This window comes from Argopecten irradians, chromosome 4 (genome assembly GCF_041381155.1).
Source record: "Argopecten irradians isolate NY chromosome 4, Ai_NY, whole genome shotgun sequence".
In the NCBI taxonomy this organism is placed as follows: domain Eukaryota; kingdom Metazoa; phylum Mollusca; class Bivalvia; order Pectinida; family Pectinidae; genus Argopecten; species Argopecten irradians.
This window is the reverse complement of record NC_091137.1, coordinates 22928853-22949693: the sequence shown is the minus strand read 5'-3', so window position 1 is coordinate 22949693 and position 20841 is coordinate 22928853. Positions and strand designations below refer to the sequence as shown.

Sequence of the window (20841 nt, the reverse complement as noted above, 5' to 3'; positions counted from 1 at the left end):
ATCAGAGGAGATGTTTAAAATATAATTATCGAAATTTGCAAAAAAATCTTAGTTAAATATTAATTACGTCATAAAAAATTAATTAGTGGACCAATTTTATTTTTGAAGACATCCAAACCTTCAAAATGACATACTGAATCGATGTATTAAAAAAAGCTGGGGGAAAAATGAATAATAAAAAAAAATCTAAAAATAGTCACTTTTCGTAAACTTTGACCTCATAGCGAGCTTTTTAACAGACATATATTTTGTGGAAAACATGTCATGGGTAAAAGTTAGATATGTTCATTCCCTACAATAAAATACCTTCAGATTTGAAATAGCTTTCATACTTTTTGAATTATAGCAGAGTTTGTGTTTTTAGGTTTTACGTCATGGCGGCCATTTTGGAATTTTTGACCTACTTAATTTTGTTCATGGAACACCTTCAGATACATGGTTTAAACATACTGAAATCATTTTTATCCTATGTCTTACCGTTTGACCGATAGAGCGTTCACAAAAACAGGAAGAAGAATAATAATAATAATAAGAATAAGAAACTTAACGAAAACAATAGGTCTTTTCACCAAAAAGTGAAAAGCCCTAATAAGAAACTTAACGAAAACAATAGGTCTTTTCACAAATAGTGAAAAGCCCTAATAAGAAAAGAAACTTAACGAAAACAATAGGTCTTTTCACCAAATAGTGAAAAGCCCTAATAAGAAACTTAACGAAAACAATAGGTCTTTTCACCAAAAAGTGAAAAGCCCTAATAACCAAACCCGCAAGAAATATGACGCTGGGATGAAACGGGTTTTCTTCCACTGCAGTCACTATACACCCAACCAGGACCACAGTCATCATCAACATGTAAAATGCACTTAGGAGTTTTGCCAGGAATAATTGAAAACTCTGTGGAACCCAGAAACAAAGTAGAAAAAAAGGCCGCTGCAGGTAAACAAGCTATGTAATATGATTCCATAAGGCCAACTTGAAACACCGTCAGTATAGCGCCAGCGATCATCATCAGCACCGTGGCAGGTCCAATCATCGTGGACAGCATAAGTGTCCCTGTTAAAAGAATATATAAACGTAAAAACTCTCAACTGATACATTCTCAATACTCCAGGGGTTGTTATCACTGACGTTTTAACCACCCCTGGACTATTTCAAAGTAAAACTGTGGGCAACAGAAGCCACAGGTAATTTGATCCTTATGACATTGTATAACATTACACTGTGGTTGACTGTTGCTTTGAAGTAGGGCATCACTCTCTCAGTAATCTTCAAAGGAAGTTCCTGCGGGCCTGTGATATTCTCATGAACTGCCTTCAGTTTTACAATAGTCCAGGCGTGGATATCACGTCAGTGATAGTAACCCATGGAATATCGATGTTGCAATTGATCATAAACCCGTTCAATGTAATTCATACTTTTAAGCGAAAGACAAGGTACATATAATAAAATCGTAGATCTACCCTGGTATATAATGTACAGTCGGCTTATGTTATCATTCTTCTTCACTGTCGCATCTGCGTCCTGCAATAGATCCATGATATTAGCAATTGTAGAGGGCATCCATCGTCGTCTCTGGTTGAAAAACTCGTCGAATCCTTCTGGAGCAAATGTGTAAGCGTCGGCCGCCGCGGCATAGTCGACACGATAACCTTGCTTAAGAAGTAGAGTACAAAGCCAGCGGTCTTCACCTTTTAATATGAATATTCAGTATTGAAAATAGTTTAAACAAAATCAAGAAGCAGTTCAAACCCAATTATCAAAGACTTTCAATATAACCTTTCGTTCAGAAGACGTAGATAAGTATGTGTCGTCAATGTATTTGTTATGAACGAGTCATGCTATAAGAAAATTAGTTTTTGATGTTCTTGAAGCCTGAGTCCCCAACAAATCAGCAATAGTTTGAGGTAGTAAAGATATCCAATTCATCTACGATTTGATTGTTATTTTAACTGTATCGCAAAACAATGGTAGTTTACTTGCATCATACAACATAGGTTTCAAGTTATTATAGCATATATGTTTATTCCATTTGTTAAAGGGCTACTACCATTCCAAAATTAAAATTAAATCAAAAGTTAAAAAACAACAGTATTACCGTTAGAATATTTATATTGGTGACTTAAAATGAGGTAATTACACTAGGACAACGGCAGAAAACAGTGCGATCCGCATTATAAAAATCCGCATTGATATTCAACATTAAATTGTTCAGTACGTAACGGTTGACAAATATTACTACGTTTAGCTGATATCTTTTGCGACTCGATTTAACTCCATCAAAACTAAACCTACCCATATCATACATGAGGTAATGAACAGCCTCACTTGGGAGGATGGCATACTTCCGCATCACATTGTCGTCCATTAGTGCAGATCCTCTGAACAAGCTGAAACATCCCGGGCTACATAGCACGCAGCCAAGGATGTGTTCCGTAGACTTCTGAAGCCAGTGTGCTACAGCATATTCAAACTTCTGATACCACACCATCGGACCTAGGACACAATTACAAATTATATCCTCATCATCAATCACTAGATCAGGACATGCAGTCACATATTTTCATTCCTGATGCGTACATTTAAATCATATTTTCAGTTTCACCCGATTCAATAGTACCCAAAAGCCTTAACATTAATGTCTCAAATAAACGATTAACTATAAACGGCTATCATTACTGAATTCACTCACCACGATACAATTGTTTATATAAATCAATTTTACATCTGATACGCTTTTATATAAAATTCCATTTGTTTAATTATTTCATTTTATATTCTTCGCAGCATAACCCTCTAGAGATAATGTATATGTATGATTGAATGTTACCATTGCCAATAGGATATATCCTGCCACAGGACGCCCCTCTTTGTGGTTTTTCCTCATCTTGTCTACCAACATTCGGACGGCATCAGGAGTGAAATCCAAATCACCATTAAGAGCCAGAATAAACGTGTTGTGAGCCTTAAAATTTTGAAAATCATATGAAAATAACCTATAATTTTAGGGTTTTTTTTCTTCCGGTATTAATTGATTATAGTTGATATCGTACAAACTGTAAAGATAAGCAAGCGCTGACTTCCTCAGTTATCATGTGTAGTGTAGTGTTTATAGCATATACTAAGATTAAATTCTCTGATGAAAAAAAAATCGATTATGTATAAGAGAAACACCGAAAACTGTAGATTAGTCAAGATAATGGACAATGCGAGGCCCGAAGTGCCGAACATTATTCATTATCTTGACTAATCTACAGTTTGAGGTGTTTTCTTACTTATAACATGGCACTTTGATGTACAGTGCTCACTATGGCTATTGTGTAACTAATCTACAGCTACAGGTAAGGCCTTCGACCACCTTTGACACTGAACATGTCAGCATAGTAATTGTTGTAATATGTCTACACTGGTCGTGCATGCATCGCATGAATTTTTCATGAAATTCCATACCAAAGTTATTACCAAAGAATTTTTTTGAGTTTGAGTTCTCTTCATTCTGAGTGGAGCAGTACAAGAGGCAACATGGCAGACAGTGCAGATCAGATCTTTACCAAGTCAAACTATCTAAAATGTTTATCAAATTTCCGATAAGAGAGTTTATTTTGTGATATGTTAATTCAACTGCTCTTTATGTCAGAGGCAGACCATTCACTTGGATATAACTTGTCGGAAATTCAAAAGATATAGGATTAGCATGGAAACGTATTAATTTTGAATATATCGCTCTACGTTATGAAATGAAGAATATGATTGGTCCTAAAACATAATATCAAGATTTATTGGATTCTAAAGGAAATTACATTGAAATTCAGTGAAAACGGCAAAGTGATGAAGAAAGACTTAAAATTTCAAACGTGTTCATAAGGCTTTTTGTGATTCTTAGATAAGGAATTATACCGAAATTATTCAATAAGGAAAATGTGGATTAAAGTGTTACGTGTATGTATTCAAGAAATGAGGCAATTAACAGTGAAATTATTGGGAAATACACCAAAAGCATTCATTCAATTTTCAAAGAAAGAACGTACAAATTTCTATTTAAAATCAAAACATCGTTGAAGGAATGCCTGTGCTGTCGAAATACTGAAGAGTCTTGATGTTCAGCACAAGGAGTAATTTTATGCGTTGTGGTTGATGTGATTGGATTAATGCTGATGTCCACGAATCAATATATAAAACAGAAAATATGTAATATGTTTTATTGAAGTTTTCTATTAACATTTATGTTAAATTTGAATACATCTACTTGTTATTTATCTGTCCAATTTTACAATGCTGCATGTAGTGTCACCTTTCATTGTACATAAGTTTACCTGGAACTGTTGATTAGTTGAAACTAATCTACAGCTACAGGTAAACTAATGTACAGTGAAAGGTCTACTAATCTACGGACAGAATAAGTACTTGAACAATAGTCTAAATAAAGTACTGGGGACAACAAAAGATGACATCATAGCCATGTTTTCATTTGCTGTATCGCATTCCACTTGATTTTCTTTTAGACGCAATGTAACTTACAAATGCTGATAATTACGTCTAAAACTTAATATACCGTCATTTTAGTTATTATATATACGTATCTATTGAACAATAATTGAATTATTTACTTTTTCAAATTTAAACTTGAGCACTTTCTTGCCATATTGGTCATCCTTGACAGTTTTCTCAGCATCCAGTCCGATCCGAAACCCAAGTAAGTAATTCATGTACATAACCTACCAGAATAAATAACGAAATACAGAAAGTCAATCTTCGTTAGATTTTGTTTAAATCAATTAAATGATCGATATAACTGAAGTTCTGGTATAGTCCAAGTTGCACTGCATGAAAAACCGATTCTTATATGTTTGTTTCAAAACCCTTTTCCATGGATACTATGGATGTTCTTGATGACGATACTTACCTGTGACCATCGCTTTCGGTGACGTATTACATTTTTGTCTTTCAGGTGTACATAGAGGAGACTTCCACCTGGAAGTTCGTACACCAACTGGCCGCCGTATGGGATAGCATACTTCATCGGATCATCTATCTCTATCTTAGTATCATGTGCAGCACTGTGGGCGATATTACAAAAATAAAGAAAATGTTTCATACGTATCAATAATCATGAATGTGAGTCATTTATACTGATACAGATAATTTGACTGCAAATAAATATATATTATCTTTTAAAATGATAAGTGTTGTCTTCATATCTAACCCAGTTTGTTTATGGCGACTTTGGAGATTTAATTTCTTTATTTACAGATATTAAATCAGGACGAACCGGGTTAATATGGCTGTTATTGAAAAAGTTCAGATTCATTTCAGGAAACTTTTTTTTGCCATTGAAAACTCGTGGAAACGAAAAATGCATATATTGATCAAGGTATTGCCATACCTTTCTGTTAATTTATGTTGGAAATGTACCGTGAACATATCTATTGAATCCACCTCCTATCAATAATTAGAAAATCCGTTATTCGATTCAAGTGACCGCTTGGGGTTATTACATTATCGTAACATTTATTCTTTATCTGTATCGGAGCTAATTGGTCCCTTAAGGCAAACCCTTTCATCATTGGATACGAGCTGAAATTATCACGCCGAAATCTCCATGGAAGCAACAGAGCTTAACAAGAGTGAAATGATAAAAAGGTCAAAGGGTCAGTTGTAGATATCATGATCATTTTGTTATTATTAACAAGCTATATAAGATAAGACTCAAAGAAAACATGTTTGTGTTGTTAGAAATAAATACAAAACAATTTTGAATCTTATGCCAACAGCCACATAAATTTGTTCAATGGTCGTTTCCATGCAAAACATATTATTATATTTGTTGATTTTCATATAGATGCTGTTTATAACTTATACAGGTAAATTGTGACTGCACGAGGGTAGCTGAAGATATCTTCACCATTACATGTCAGACTAGGGATACTGTAAAATATAAACATATACTAAAGGTTTTTTGTATAAATACCAAAATCTGTTAGAAGAAGTCTATTTTATGAGTCGTTTGCTATTTTAGTGATTTTTCGTTCCTTTTTTTAAATTCTACTTTCTTCAGCATTGTCATATGTTGTCGTCGTGACGTCATATAATTATACTGTAAGTGCAGACTGTCTTGACATGAATAAGATAAGAAATATCTTTATCTTACTGTGCCATAACTGGGCGAAATATTTTTACATGCTATGTATCTTCAGTAATCTATTGAAAACCATCTGTTTTGATGAATTAATCTGTGAAAATCATTCAAATGGGCAGAAAAACATGTATCATGCTAATAAACCATAGTTACAACACAGAATTTTCTGCACTGTAAAATTCGTGTTATTTATGCCGTATTTATGAAAAAGTGTGTAGACCACAATTTGACTTAATGGTCTGACAATGTGTACTCAATTTACTACACTGTAGATGTAAATAAACTTGATTTAGTAATACTGCAAAACATCATGTTCGACTCTAATTTGTGCTTGTAACATTAAAATCTATGCATCGTAAGTATTGCGATTCTCAAAATGGTGGTAATGTTTTTGATTCGCGAGTATCAAAATATAGAATAATAGCTGCTGATTGGCTACACACATGGTTACTCTGCCATAACTATCAAAGTCGCCCAAGATACAGTTCAAAAATTTCAAAATATTTTATTGACAAAAATATATAAGTATGTCAATAGTATTGGACATTGGACATCTTAGTCCTCTCTTGATACAGATAGTATATACAAACAAAGTGATCACTACACATTATCTATGACTGGGGTTTATGATGCTAAGGGGAGGTAACACCCTATTGAAGAAATAGATTATCATTATTTTTAAAGTAACTCTTATTGTAAAAAGGTAGCACATTTTTTAAATGGCGAGAGATTCAATATGACTCACTTATGATGTCACTATTACAAGACGTAAATGAAAAGATTGCATGATCCAGGACGTCAAATTGGGGTTGAGAGGACACTATAGCCTCATAGTGTTGTCTTGTGATATATGAGCCATTGCCTTTAGCTCGGGCACTTTTCCATCCCTCGACAATACTATGATACCACAGTGCCTTTTAGCAAGGTCGTGATAGATACACATGTAGATATCGTTGACCACTAGTTACCTGGGCATATGGTTTATGTCATCAATGCTTAACACCGTCTGTTTACTAAGCATGTGTATAATACAAGACGCCCAGCATATGTGTTATAGTTAAAATAAATTTAAAACGAGTTTTTCTTCATGATAGATACCTGTGAGGAGTCTTATTTGAAAGGTAAAAACCACGATAAACCAAAACAATGGAGCAGGAGCCCTTATAACTTTTCAAAAAAAATATCAACGTGATCTCATACATATAACACTGAATATTTTGCAACATTAATATTGGGAAAAAAATTTATTAATCCTTCATATGGCAGTTTCATATCCACACAACATTTATCATCCAACGTATTAATGAAGATTGAGTAATTTGTTTCATTTCCAAACAAAGTGCATTTGGCACTGAATCGCGATACATTGTTTGTTGACCGACCTATAAAACAACTCTTAAAAGATGGATAATAGATGTTTAAACCATATGTGTTAAAAAGTTTTTGGATAGGAGCTGCATATAATTACTTTGTAAAGATTAACTTACTATATGTTTTAACAGTATCATAACAGTATGGTATTCGATACAATAGGGAGAGGTACGACTGTTTACACTGAGGTGATTATATCATCATAATACCTTGCAGCATCAGGCAACAGTTCTACAAACTGTTTCACAAACTTATTGGGCACCCTCCTTTCTTCTTTGTCGTATTCGAAGGCATCATCGAATAATATGTGACCTGGAGAATGAAATGAAAACTTTCAAATTTATACTTGTTTAATAAAAATGCAAATCCCAACAAAAAAGACTTGATTTTTAATTGATAGAAGACAATATTGATATTAACATGTCAATTGGTGTATTTTATTTACTTATTTTTTATTTTAGATATTGCGCATTTTGACCTACCACAATTACTTCCCTCCCTTTCATATCGTGAATACTGACGAAGTAAAATGTAGGGAAGTAACTCTGTTAAACAAGAAAAGATTTTTTGTGACATACTTTCGAATTCATAGGTTTCTGTAGTCGGTTCCTTGGTCGAAGCTGCAGCTTTCCGTATGGAAAAATCCATATCCATGCTTAACAGAGAAATAAAAACAATAATTAAAAACAACAATATATAAGTGAAGTGTTTATATTACATTTGTATAAGTGTTAAAAACCAATACTCTACTTCACTGTAACCCACAACGTTAGTGACTATTACGGAAAAAAAACTGGTGTTAGAATAAGAACAAAATAAAACACAATTTCACGATGTTTACTATCGTGAATCACCAACTCCAGAAGACTAAATCTAAGAAAAATAATGACAACTACAATGTATATCCAGGAATCCAAATTAAAATAACTTGTTTAAATAGATATTTTCGTTATATTTGAGATGTACATGTCTAACGATGATAAAATGATTCACGTATTCAGCTACAAAACACTTTAAATCCTGAAAAGTACACAAATTGCCATTTAAATTTTTATTCAATGAAAAATTTACTGGAAAAGCGATTTCATCAATTGAGTCATTTCCGTTGAGGTCTCGTGCCATAGTGTTGCGCATGCGTAGATAACGGGTGGAGTTTGGTTCTTGTTCGAAGATATTTCACTCTGGGTTTCTTCAGACTTTTCAACATCCTTTTCTTTATCCCTTAAAACCATAATAGTTACGTTTTTCAAAACAATTTTAGCTTCATTAATGCACTTATCCTTATTACTACATAATATTAATTAACTTAAAATCATCCAAGCCAAGGAAAGTCTTACAGAAGTAAGGAAATAAACTTTCCTTAACGTTTCTGATGGTTTTCAAGGAAAACTTGATGTTAGATTTGTGCATGTCATAAGCTTCCTTAGGTTGATGAATATTGGTCAAACTGAACTCTGGTTAGTCAAAACAAAATTGATATTAATGGTTTGACTTCATTTCAAATCGTTCTATCTATTATGTCATCCTCACAACATATCCATAATATAACAGTCAATGCAGAGTAAACTACGCTAGACGTGTATAATACAATTTTGCTAGTTACCAGAATTTTCATTGGCTTTAAATGCACTTTATCAGCCCATAAAGAAAAACATGGCTGGCCGTTCTGATTGGCTGAGATAACGGCGTAATGATTTCACAGAGAAAGAAAAGCCCAAAATGAATTTTGATTATTTAAGATATTATCTGTAGTATTTTGAATTATAAGGATTAATTTTAATATACATTTGATGCTATTGAGATAACACTTCGAATATTATTTAGAGTACACTCAGATTTTTGTGTTATAGTTAATCCTTAATTACTTTACCAAATATCAATCAATTTATATATTTACCATTGCATTATACTATTTAGGATAACGTCAACAAACACAGCCAAAGGACCAATATAACACGGTACTTCAGGACGCCAAGTATTTGTTTTACACAGATCATATTGTTTTGAAATCCAAAAAGTAGTCTTAGTAAGCAGGTTATCTTTATATAAAGTGGTCGCTAAGGTAGGTTTGACTGTTTATGGATATCTTATATTACAAATAAAAAGATATTAAAGTATTAAAAGCAAATGAGGATCGAGGATCATGTCATCAACTCTACTTTAACTCTTTGTTATGAATTATATATAAACATAAACAGCCAAATCAACCCAAAGCAATATAATCGATATATCTGAATAGGCGTTTATCAGAAACATATCCTCCGGGGTTATTACGCTACAACAGAATAGTGATTATACACAAACACAACAGAAGACGATAACATTTTATTTTCATTCGCTATATTGAATATTGTTTCATTGAAGTTAACCAAACACTTATAATCATCAACATATGCATGCGTATCTTCCATGTTAAGATTAATTGCTAGCCAAATCTAACTGTATTTAAATTTAAGTGTAAAACCGAGACATGTGTCTGTTAAGCTTATCAATACACTTGAGAATAATCGTTGGGTTTGTATAAACATTGTATTTGTGTTTTTAAAAATATGTATATAGATAGATTGCCATGTCAGTGACACGTTTTGGTATGTTCCATGCCAGCGTTTTAAACTTTTTCATAATGGGTTGCAGTATTCCATTCACAAAACATGAAATACAATATTTTTACTTCCTGTTTTTGGTCACCCGTTAACATACCATATCACTATTGGTATCTTTAAGACAGGAAAATCAACATTAGTATTACTTACACAAATTATAGAGGAAAACAGACAAACAGATGGAAATGTATTCAAATAAATCTGCTATAGATACAGTTAAACTTAGCGTTCGTTGGCGGTTCACAATGTATGCTGGTCAAAACTTGTACATATGTATATAATCGAACGCCAATCACATGATAAGATAAGATATCGGAAAACTATCTCTTGATTTACGTCATTTACCTTTCAGTGTTTTTGTTGACCTTGTGATCTTGGCGTCGTCGATTCAGAACAAGGTGCTGCTCGAACAGAACTCCGCAATATTTTGGAGCAACAAACAAGCTATTAAAATAAATCAAAATGTACTATCGTTACCTCAGTAATGTATTCCTCGTATTATGTATTTATTTACTGTATTTAGAAATTGTTATGTATCGGCAGACGTTACTGTTATAGATAATATAAGATTATTACTTGGAAAACAATACACTTGAAACAATAAAATCTCATTTTACATGCTCATCTCTAGAGTTGTTGAAATTAACTAAAGGAGTGATTTAAACAAGTAAATTGTTTAATTGAACAACATGTAGGGGTATTGACATTTATGAAAATTTAAATCAAATAGATTAAACCACGGTTTTTTTTTACATTGATGATTATTGTTGTTTTTTCACAATCTCGCCATGAATCATTAATTAAAATCAATTTCCGCACGCATGACCATATCTTTGCAATGTTATTTCAATATTGGGTATTGAAGGACACCACTGTCCAAATACCATTTAGTAAATAAAGGTCTGTTAAAAGTTCTGACATAAAAACCAAGCTCTCAACATACACAGTTGTAGATACATATAGATTAGAAACTCTCATACGGTTATAGATAAAATAACCGGGTGCTTTTAAACCGATTGTTAGATTGTATCACGACAAATCGTGAAACGCGGAATTCGTTCCTCCTTTCTTTATTTACTTTGATATTTCCCTGGAATCCACCTATTTTAATTATTTAAACATTATGGTAATGTCATGTTATGAAATAAGATTGGATACTAATTCCAAAGCTTACTCAACACTTACGCGTCAATTTTGGCCATTCTTTCCTGCTGTAGAGTCCATATATGCCTGCCGATCCAATAGAGGGATGGAACAAAAACATATGCTATGCAGGTTTGCAGGTCCATTGGAAAATCACATTTGGTTTTAAGTCTATTCAGTTGAACTATTGGAAGGAGGTTTTCGGAATTGAGATAGATGACAAGAAACGTAATGGGGGTGGTTAATAATAATGGTAAAGAAAACGAAAACTTCTGCATGTTCAATTTGCATGCTGTATAAGCCACATGGTATCCTATGAATGATGAGAGAATAAATACAAATACATTTGTATCGAATATCCATTTGGGACATATATTTCTAAATGCGATTGGAAGCATATTGAAATAAGTATCGATGTCTTTAGATGTTTCAATAACTCCTATGACAAATACAACACCTATTTTCACAAATGATACTATGATCATAAGAATTGGTCGCTGTTTGTCGGTGATTTTTACCCGCTGCTTCATAAATTCACAATCTTCGAAAAAGTTTTCCCAACACATAAAAGAACACGCAAATAAACATATCACTATACCAATGGTTTCCGACAAGACATCATCTCGATAAACGTCCGTAAGTATGATGTACGGTATCAAACCAAACTGAATGATCACTGCTACCACGTCAAGACTCATTAATCCCCATCCTTTTAATTTTACTTTTTCTGCTTCAGTATTTCTAAATTTAAGCCATGACACAACATTACGTAGACCGGGCAGAAGACCACAGGCGTTCATCATGGCTGTTCCTGTGACATTGTCAAAGTGTGGTAAGTAATGGTAGACCAGGAACCCTATCCCGGCAGTCGGTATGGATTCTAACAGCAGCACCTAAAACGATAAATGTCATAGAAACTCCTATTTTGTATTTGCACATTACAAAATTCCCTGTGTCTATTGATAGCCAGGTTACCGGATTTGCATTGTCATACTCAGAACAGGTATTCATTGGTATCAGGTTGACATTGCATTTTGTCAAGACCAGCCAGAATGCTCTAGACCAATCGGAAAACGGTACAGTCATATAAAAACATGTGTTTGCGAGCATAAAACCATTCTTTTCAGAGAAAACGACGTGAATTTCGTTGTAGCAAAATATTGACGTCACAGCTCATAACTCCGTAATATGCAAAAAAAGGAATATCAAACGGCTAAAGCATTTATTGCAAATATAGGTACAGCGTAGGACCTTCTTTATACATTTGAATTGGAAGTTTCAGCATCAATTGATATTCCAATAATATTTTATATAGCTCAATCATCTTTCACAGCATTGTTATATCTAAGTATTGATAAAATATTTGCTTAATAGTCATAAAGCCATAAAGTTCTAGAAATAACTTTTAGACGATAGACGACACAATATGATGTTAAGACTTTCTATAATAATATGTCTCAGTAATCATATCATTGTCACAAAGTATATAGCCATGAAGTACATTTTGTTGACAACTGCAATCTGTTATCTTCATTTAACACACGTTTTTACAAAATGTGACAACACCTCATACAAAATGGCGGTTGTTGCTCTTTTAGCGTTAGTTTTGTTCGACAATATTTATCCAAAAACAAAAAACAGAATCGTAGATTATGCGTAGTAATGCTTGTATCCTTAAGATAGTAAGCCTTGTACAATCAAATAAGTGATCCGTATTATTCAGTTAAAGAACTAGAACACAATTCTTGGACGTGTTGTTATTAACGCAACACGTTAAAAAATCAAATTAACAGATATCAAAAATTCAGATTAAAATATGTTTGTTATACCATTAAGATTATAAGAGGCGAAGGCCTCTCCGTCTTTCCAAATAGGGATCTCCAGAGTCCGGTGAGAAATATGAACAGATATGGAAAACATACTCCAATCCATAGAACCAATCTTTGTCTGAGTCGGTCAATGGCATCAAGTACTTTAGGGGTTTGGCATCCATGGTTCTTAAAAAAATATTTTCTATTTCGAATTCAATGATAGTAAACACATGCAATTGGGGTAATACATGTAATATATAAATTGAATACTAATTTGATGGATTTTATGAAAGAAGATTCAGAAGTTTCATCCATGGTAAAAGAAATGACAAATTCAAATATTTTCAAAAATCTTCATTTGAACAAAGTTAACACTGCAGATGTAATGAAGTTACTGCTTTGTCTCATTACGACTTAAGGCTTTTGCCAAACTATTACAAAGGATAAATTTTCACTTGAAAAGATAAAAGATATACAAGACCACATACCAAGGAATAAGAAATTACCAGTGCATATTGTATGAAGTTCACAAAAGTTCATGATTAATCTAACTTTATTTTACACGAATAAACTTCAGCAATGTTTGGAAAAGTGACGACAAAAGAATTTTCATAACAAATAGTTCCCACTAGAAGGAGAATGCAACATTTTGTATTGCCGATATGCAATGCAAAACATTCCATTCCTCAGTCTGAAATTTGGTTATACAATAGACACACGATAATCCGGACGGTGGTATTCCGAATAACTCACAACCTGGACGAAATTAATTATCAGGAATGAATATGTTGAATGACTAAGAAATTGGAATTTCACAGTCCGGAAATTCGTAATTCAGTCGCATTGGGGCTGAAGACACATATGTTTGGATTATCGAGGTTCCACTGCATCACCGTAACAATATTCAATAGGTATCTAATAAAAGGCAGAGGTGCTAACCATTATAATATGACTTACATTACCCTGTGGAATGAGGGACAGCAATGTCAATCTCTGGCACACAGTACAAAGTAATAGGGACAAAGACAACGTCACGAATGCCACTCCTTTCAGGATACGAATTACGACTATATAATTCCTAATTCATCTCCGTAAATCTGCAGGGCCATCCATCTCAAACGTATCCCAGTATCTGAAAATAGATTATTGTACTGGGATGTAAGGACCTAACAATCTGACTACTGTAGCATATTTTAACGTCATTGTTTCCAAAAACTATTCAATTTTGATAGTGCAATAATAACTTGGTTTAATTTGACTTGTTAAGTGAACAGTCAGGGTAACTCAAGGGTGTGCGTGGTTCATATGTTGAAAAAAAAACGGAATACCCGAAGAAAAAACAACGATCATAGGTAACTGGCAACCCCTCCAATGGGATTCAATATCATGACCCAGAGGTGGGGGGCATGTGTTTATATGTCGGGATATTTACTCGTATATCAAATATTTCTCTACGTCTAAATATGTTGTGTTCATGTAAGGTACTGTAATATGCATACATTTTCATGACTATTTAAGAGCATTGGTATCTTGCAACATGTTAACTTAAATTATATCCCAAGCAGTCCTAGTAGTACACATGTGGGTTTCTTTCTTTTCATAGACCTTATTTCAAAAAGCAAGGTCACCTATACAATTGGACAGGTAAGATTGAAACATATTGCCTTTTCTTTCACGACACCAATAAATCATCTAACCCAAACGAGAACTTAATTTTTACATCGAACACTGGAGGTCCCGGCAGGCGTCATTGAGTTATTATGTAACTAAGAGAGGGAAATATGCCTTCTTAAAAGCAAGAAGTCTACGTGTATCCAATTAACGGTACAGTGCGGAACATATTAAATGGATCAAAGACAAACAATGACAGGTAAAATGGCCCAAAATCATGATCAATATTATTCTAAAGCCTTCAAGTTTTAAGATAATGAGAAATATATGTAAGCTCTATGTGACTAAGATTTCATGTCTACACTTTGCAACTACATGTAGTTATAAAGTTATAACAGCAAGAATAACAAGAATGTGTTAATATTAAAGTGTCATAGCTCGCATTTACACTTATAATAAGTAAGAGTTAGAGATGCCAAACTAATAATACCGTCAAAATATGAATCATATGCAACAACAATAACAGTTAATACACACAAAGGATCGAATTGAGTCAAGGATCCACACATCTGTCCTTTGAAATCTCGCGTCGACATAAACGTAGATCCAAGAAGTTTTCAAACAAAATTTATTTAAATAAATTACCAATTTGGCAGACATTTTGAAAATATTTTCGCTTTGAGTAGAGCCAAAGTTTTAATTATCCCACTTTTTATTTGTTTTACTTAAATCATCACTGCGCCAGCATTTTTAGCTGTATCGAGCTAAGCTTTGATGTAAATCAAAAGTAGTTTCATGGTAATCAAAATTATACGAATTCATGTGTGAAATAATAAACTTTTGTTACTTTTTACATTTAATGGTACTTTGAACACTTTTCTTTTTTGTACTGGAAAGATTTTGGCTGGTTAACCCGAGGCTTGCAGAGCGGGCAAGCCAAATATTTCACTCGGGTTGCGAAATCCCTTTCCACTTGACTGACCCATGTAAGATTCTAATATAATTAGTCTTCTCAGATGTGTACATCCTAAATACTGCACAACACAAACAGCGCACTCAAAAATAACCATTTAACTTAGCCATATCATAAAAAAAACAGTACATTAATAATTTAATAGTTTATTTTCTTTTTTATTCCTTGTAATTAGAGTATGGCAAATGCAATAATGATAACACCGATAAAATATGTTCTAATTAAATACCATATGTATCCTACCTGACTTTGTTTGTTGGTTGGCTAACGTGCGAAGATGCGTCATACCCACTGGACACGCTTCCATACCGCTGTGAAGAATAGCAAGTTTGTAACATATTTCAAGATATTGATATATTTTTTATAGTTTTTCATTTGTGTAATACTATAAAAAATGTCCCTAAATCTATCTAATGTCACTTACTGGAATATGAAATTAACTGCTTATAAATTGACAAGTTTGAAGTGAAACTCATCATGCTTATTGCAATGTATGAATATAATTCATTAATTTTGCAAAATAATAATATCAATTTTGCAAAATCAAATTTATTTCTTGGAATACCTTAAATGATTGAATTTTGTAAATATTTATTCATATCAGATAATAATTCATGAAAATGACATAAATTCCCTTTTCATCTACATGTGTTACATACTTTAATTGTAATTAAATATGAAAATTCATTTATAAGTCCTATTTCAAAATGTGGAGATGGTCTGCCTGTCTCCATTCTAGTAGACTTAAACACCCTCCACATTGTTTGCTGCATTAAGTTTTTATATACTTTGGGCATTGGTGTATTCTGTCGCATTTTTTCTTTCTAACAATGCTCAAAAGTTTCACGGACCACATAACATTGGCAACATTCTTAGAGACAAACAATACTCTACTCTAAAATATTGTGTTCCTCTGTCAGTAGTTTAAACTAGTTTTTGAGGCAAAGTTTTATGTTTTAGTTTTAAGAAAGATAAAGGTGTGATAAAGTTGTAAGGGTTACCATTGTGTTTTCTGTCCAAATAAAACTAAAAGATGACAAGGTCACAACATGTACAGATGTATAGTATGACTGCCATTTTATCTTTACTATAATCTACCTGTCTGTTACAACGCTGAGACAACTAGATTTAAATGGTTGTTCTTAATAATTATCCATGAACAAACGAATGCACGTATTCACCCATTTCTCTAGTGTATTGGGATAAAAATGTCATCTGATCAACCCAATCCCTATTTATAGTCTACAGCATGCTTAACATTATTTCCTTTTATTACATGCATTGCTTTATGAACGTGTGCACGTATGTGTCACACATACATGTATGTCTTACTAAATCACACAATGACACCATATCAAGATGTTTATATTAAATAAAACACTAGCTTACCGAATATAATGGAAATAAAAATACAGATTTCCACATACTACTATTAACATAAAATATACCATGACCATTGATCGTGGAAAATTTACATGTGAAAAGTACATTCCGGATTCATTTTGAACGTGACAAGACATAGAATTGTTCATTTTAATTATATAAATGTGCTCATTGTTTGAATTAAGTAATGCATTGTAAAAATGTTTAAACTAGTCTATTCGTTTTTCCTACCTGCATGGGAACAAATTATCACTTCACATAAGTATAGTAATATTTTATGCGTAAGTCAATCGATTCATTCTAAAGTGTTTTATATTGAGGTAAAGTCGATATGACTTGATAAACAAGGTTACCTACTGTTAGTATAATGCGGTTTGTAAGTACGGCGGGCATTCTCTGCGTTTACATCTGCGAATGATTTATTTACACAGTACAGACTTAACCAGGAAGTAAAAACACACTCAATGCATACCTAACAAATTGCTACTTTGCATACCTTTTGTATTCAATTGTACCGTCAATAGATCATACACGCACCCTTCACGTGGGCAGACAAAAATGAGTATCGGTGTCAATTTTGTCGGCGGGATTATAATCTTTTCTGCCAACTAGTTTATTTAGTTCTTTGTACGTTACTTCACTATTGTTTTACTTCTTTCAACAATGAACCTAGAGATATCAATAATTTGATAATTAATAATCAATAATAGATATACGTTTACATTCTAGCTTAAACTCACCTGGTAAGATAAAAGAAGAAAAAACCCGTCATATTAATTGTTATGTACGTCTAGGCAAGCTACCATACAACCCACCATTTATTTCACATACTCATTTTGCTTTGTTTTATATTGTGTTCTGGACATTCATACAGACACCAAAAGAAACTCAATCGCTATTTATGCGACCTGCTTTATCTGCTTATTGGAATGTATTCAAGGTAATATACAATTATCAACAATTGACATGAGTAATGTGTACGAAATTCCCTGTACGGAAAAATATTAATGTACTAACCATTTAACATGAGGGTTTATTGTCTATGTATCGTCTTGTATCATCCGCAATGACATATTATCCCTATTTGTTGGTTGGTACCCCCAGATCCCGGTCCTGTATGAAAACTTCATGTACTGAAATATTGTGTATAATTCATTGATGGGTTTCTTTTAAAACCCATTATGGTAGAAACTGCTAATTTCATAGTCATTATGCAATTTTCTTGTCTTTTTCTACACCTTTACTCTCCAGAATGAAGCATAAATGAACTTCATGTTCACAATATAGTGTTTTCTCTTTCAACACATTTGCGAAAAAATATAGTTTCACCGCAGGATGGTATTTCTATTGTTCAGGTTTTAGAGCTAAAAGCTTGAACAACCTTGATCATGCAAAAAACGACTTAACTATTCAAAATGTAGGTTGATTTCTTTTTTATCTGCGAAATGGTTGGGTCGAAAAATTCATGTCATGAAACTTCATTTCAAAATGAATAAAACAAAATATAAAGACAATTTCGCCGGTTTAGATCCTTTTAGTGTTGACTTACACGAACAATGAGCTGCCTTGTATTGTCTATCGCCAAAGTCTTTTATCAAGAAGTAGTTTCTAGAAATGTTTATTCTTATTTTCATAACACATAAATGAATAAAGTCTCCATTTCAATAATTAACCATATGCTTGAATAAAATCACTTCATAAAAAGATATTAGATATACTCAACTCTTTTTTTGAATATCGTATGATTTTATGTTAATATTTTATACAGCAAAATGCAAAAACATCGTTACCTTTTCACAGGCCATCTTGTATATCTTCTACTGTTTCGTTAGGTAATACAATAAGCAAAACATACAAAGCGTCTTTGTAACATGCTGAAATCCTCGAATATTCCTAACCTGGTTTATGGCACTACTACCAAATCATTATTAAAATATTGTTGCCTCAATGTAAGGTTTAACCAACGTAATCGTTATCAGAAAAGGGCTGTTCCGAGAAACTGTTATATTTTTGGCGTTATTTTAAATCGTTTGCCAATATCTGTAAGGTATTTAAATGATATTCGAATATCGTTATCGCCTTGACATACCTCCACAAGTGTAATTATCCGTGTAAACTTTTTGATGTAAATTACCTTTTTATAACAATGTCTGAGTGTTTTAATTGTCACTGTTTCCAAATGGGAACAACAAGGTGTTAAAATTTCAATGGCGTTAGCGTTATGATCTGATTAGTGACTAGAACACCATACTCATAATAGTAGTGATATCATACAAGGTACAATGTTTTAAAGCCAACACTAGAACACTACATCCACTGGTATGTGAAGACAAACTAAACATTGAATACTATTATTTAGTCTGTGGATGGCAATACCATCGATTGCGTCGCCAACTATATATGCGTAGTTTATTAGAAAGACAGACACGTGAACAGATCTCAACCTCACAATATGATTGGTGCATGTTTGCCGTTAGGGATAACTCGAACTGCTCCAAATCTGCATTAAAATGCCGTTTGTTGTGCTCTGTTTGATTAGAAGTGGATAGGAGGATTTGTAGGACATAAATGGTAACCATAAACAGCGTATACCATATTTTACCCAATAAGAGCCTTCATCCCCGTAATCACCCATCGCCCCATTTAGAGACTCAATTATACTAACTTCGATTTAATGCCGTCTAGAAATATGAACGGCAGTGCTTTCCTTATTTAATTTCTTTTTCACATTAATTTATGGCTTAATTTGTACATTAGGGTAGCCAATAATTGATCCTATTTAACGATCCTTATTTGTTTCAATTTTCAAAGCGTTCTGGGGTCTTATTGAATCGATACAGTACGGATACCTACAGATGAACTTCTATCAACCAATAACTGGATCTTATATAATCATCTGCAGCGTTAAACAATCAACAACAAAAATGTAGTCAAAACACTTTTCAAACTCTATAGAGCTTCATTGCGTTGCTTCCAAGGTTCAGATATGATGATATGGTCAAGCCGTTTATTTTAATTATTGACGTCTAAAAGTTGACTGTTAAAACGATTCAACCTAAAGCAGATGACAAAAATCTTTAATTTATTTTTTACTTTCCTTTTTTATTTCAATGTATACGTCGTGTATTTCTTTACGTTTTAATGATTTAACTAAATGTTATCGCAAAGAAATACTCAAAAGACACAAGATATAGATACTCATTTAAAAAATATTTCATAATTCGGCATAACAAATTTAGAAGACATAACCAGTTACATGTATCAAGTGACCCAAAATAAGAATTGAGTGATAGTTATACAAAATTATTTTTACAAAAAATTCTAAAAAAAAAAAACAAAAAAACAAAACGATGTTTAGTGAAGTCTCGAAAGCTGAATCACCAAGTAAGACGACAGCTAGTTTGAGTCACCAAAAATAACCTCTTGGAAACCCTGAAAATAAAGGCGGCAAACGTCACTTCGGTTATACCTCAAACAACGGGTTATCTTAAGATCAAGCGGTTATCTTCTAAAAAAAATGGGTAACAACTGTTTTATGTTGACACCGAAAACGGTTATGTTTTGGGTGTCAGGTATACTCACATAGACTTCAATTTGGCTTGATAAAATTATGTGGTAATTGCGACAAGCCAAAGTAAATATTCATGATTAATGACGTTGAAATCTGAAGTTAAGAGGGTTATAAAATTCCAAATTTACCTACATTTCGTTTGTACATTTGAGTGCTAAATTTACGCCATTTCAAGCTATATTCAATTTTGCAGCATCTGATAGAAGACGTAGGCCAATTAACACAATCAACGCCAGCGATTT

General features: G+C 33.0%; 2 protein-coding genes across 3 annotated transcripts; both read right to left on the bottom strand.

Annotated features, from left to right (window-relative positions):
- Positions 1–751: 751 nt before the first annotated feature.
- On the bottom strand, positions 752–2365 carry LOC138322186 (chitin synthase chs-2-like). The gene is made up of 3 exons (XM_069266237.1): positions 2293–2365; positions 1461–1688; positions 752–1053 (listed from the first exon to the last, which is right to left on the bottom strand). Exons 1-3 carry the CDS (start codon positions 2363–2365, stop codon positions 752–754), a joined length of 603 nt encoding a protein of 200 aa, XP_069122338.1.
- On the bottom strand, positions 758–19009 carry LOC138321006 (chitin synthase chs-2-like). Of its 2 annotated transcripts, XM_069264376.1 has the most exons (14): positions 18819–19009; positions 15889–15956; positions 14019–14193; positions 13080–13247; positions 11293–12143; positions 10453–10551; positions 8576–8725; positions 8083–8159; positions 7714–7816; positions 4901–5054; positions 2828–2962; positions 2293–2493; positions 1461–1688; positions 758–1053 (listed from the first exon to the last, which is right to left on the bottom strand). In XM_069264376.1, the coding sequence occupies exons 4-12, from the start codon at positions 13080–13082 to the stop codon at positions 2455–2457; spliced, it is 1611 nt and encodes a 536-aa protein (XP_069120477.1). In that variant the 5' UTR covers positions 13083–13247; positions 14019–14193; positions 15889–15956; positions 18819–19009; the 3' UTR covers positions 758–1053; positions 1461–1688; positions 2293–2454. The 2 variants fall into 2 exon arrangements, with proteins under 2 accessions (XP_069120477.1, XP_069120478.1); XM_069264377.1 differs by lacking the exons at positions 758–1053; positions 1461–1688; positions 2293–2493; positions 2828–2962 and adding an exon at positions 4257–4712.
- Positions 19010–20841: the final 1832 nt, after the last annotated feature.

Coding starts and splice junctions, on each gene's coding strand:
- LOC138322186 (XM_069266237.1), bottom strand. CDS start 2,365: ATGGACGACAATGTGATGCGGAAGTATGCCATCCTCCCAAGTGAGGCT. Junction 1,689..2,292: donor TTACCTCATGTATGATATGG/GTAGGTTTAGTT, acceptor TCATATTAAAAG/GTGAAGACCGCTGGCTTTGT. Junction 1,054..1,460: donor ACTGTACATTATATACCAGG/GTAGATCTACGA, acceptor TTCTTTTAACAG/GGACACTTATGCTGTCCACG.
- LOC138321006 (XM_069264376.1), bottom strand. Junction 8,726..10,452: donor GTCAACAAAAACACTGAAAG/GTAAATGACGTA, acceptor TATGGTTTTAAG/GGATAAAGAAAAGGATGTTG. Junction 8,160..8,575: donor TTGATGAAATCGCTTTTCCA/GTAAATTTTTCA, acceptor TTCTCTGTTAAG/CATGGATATGGATTTTTCCA.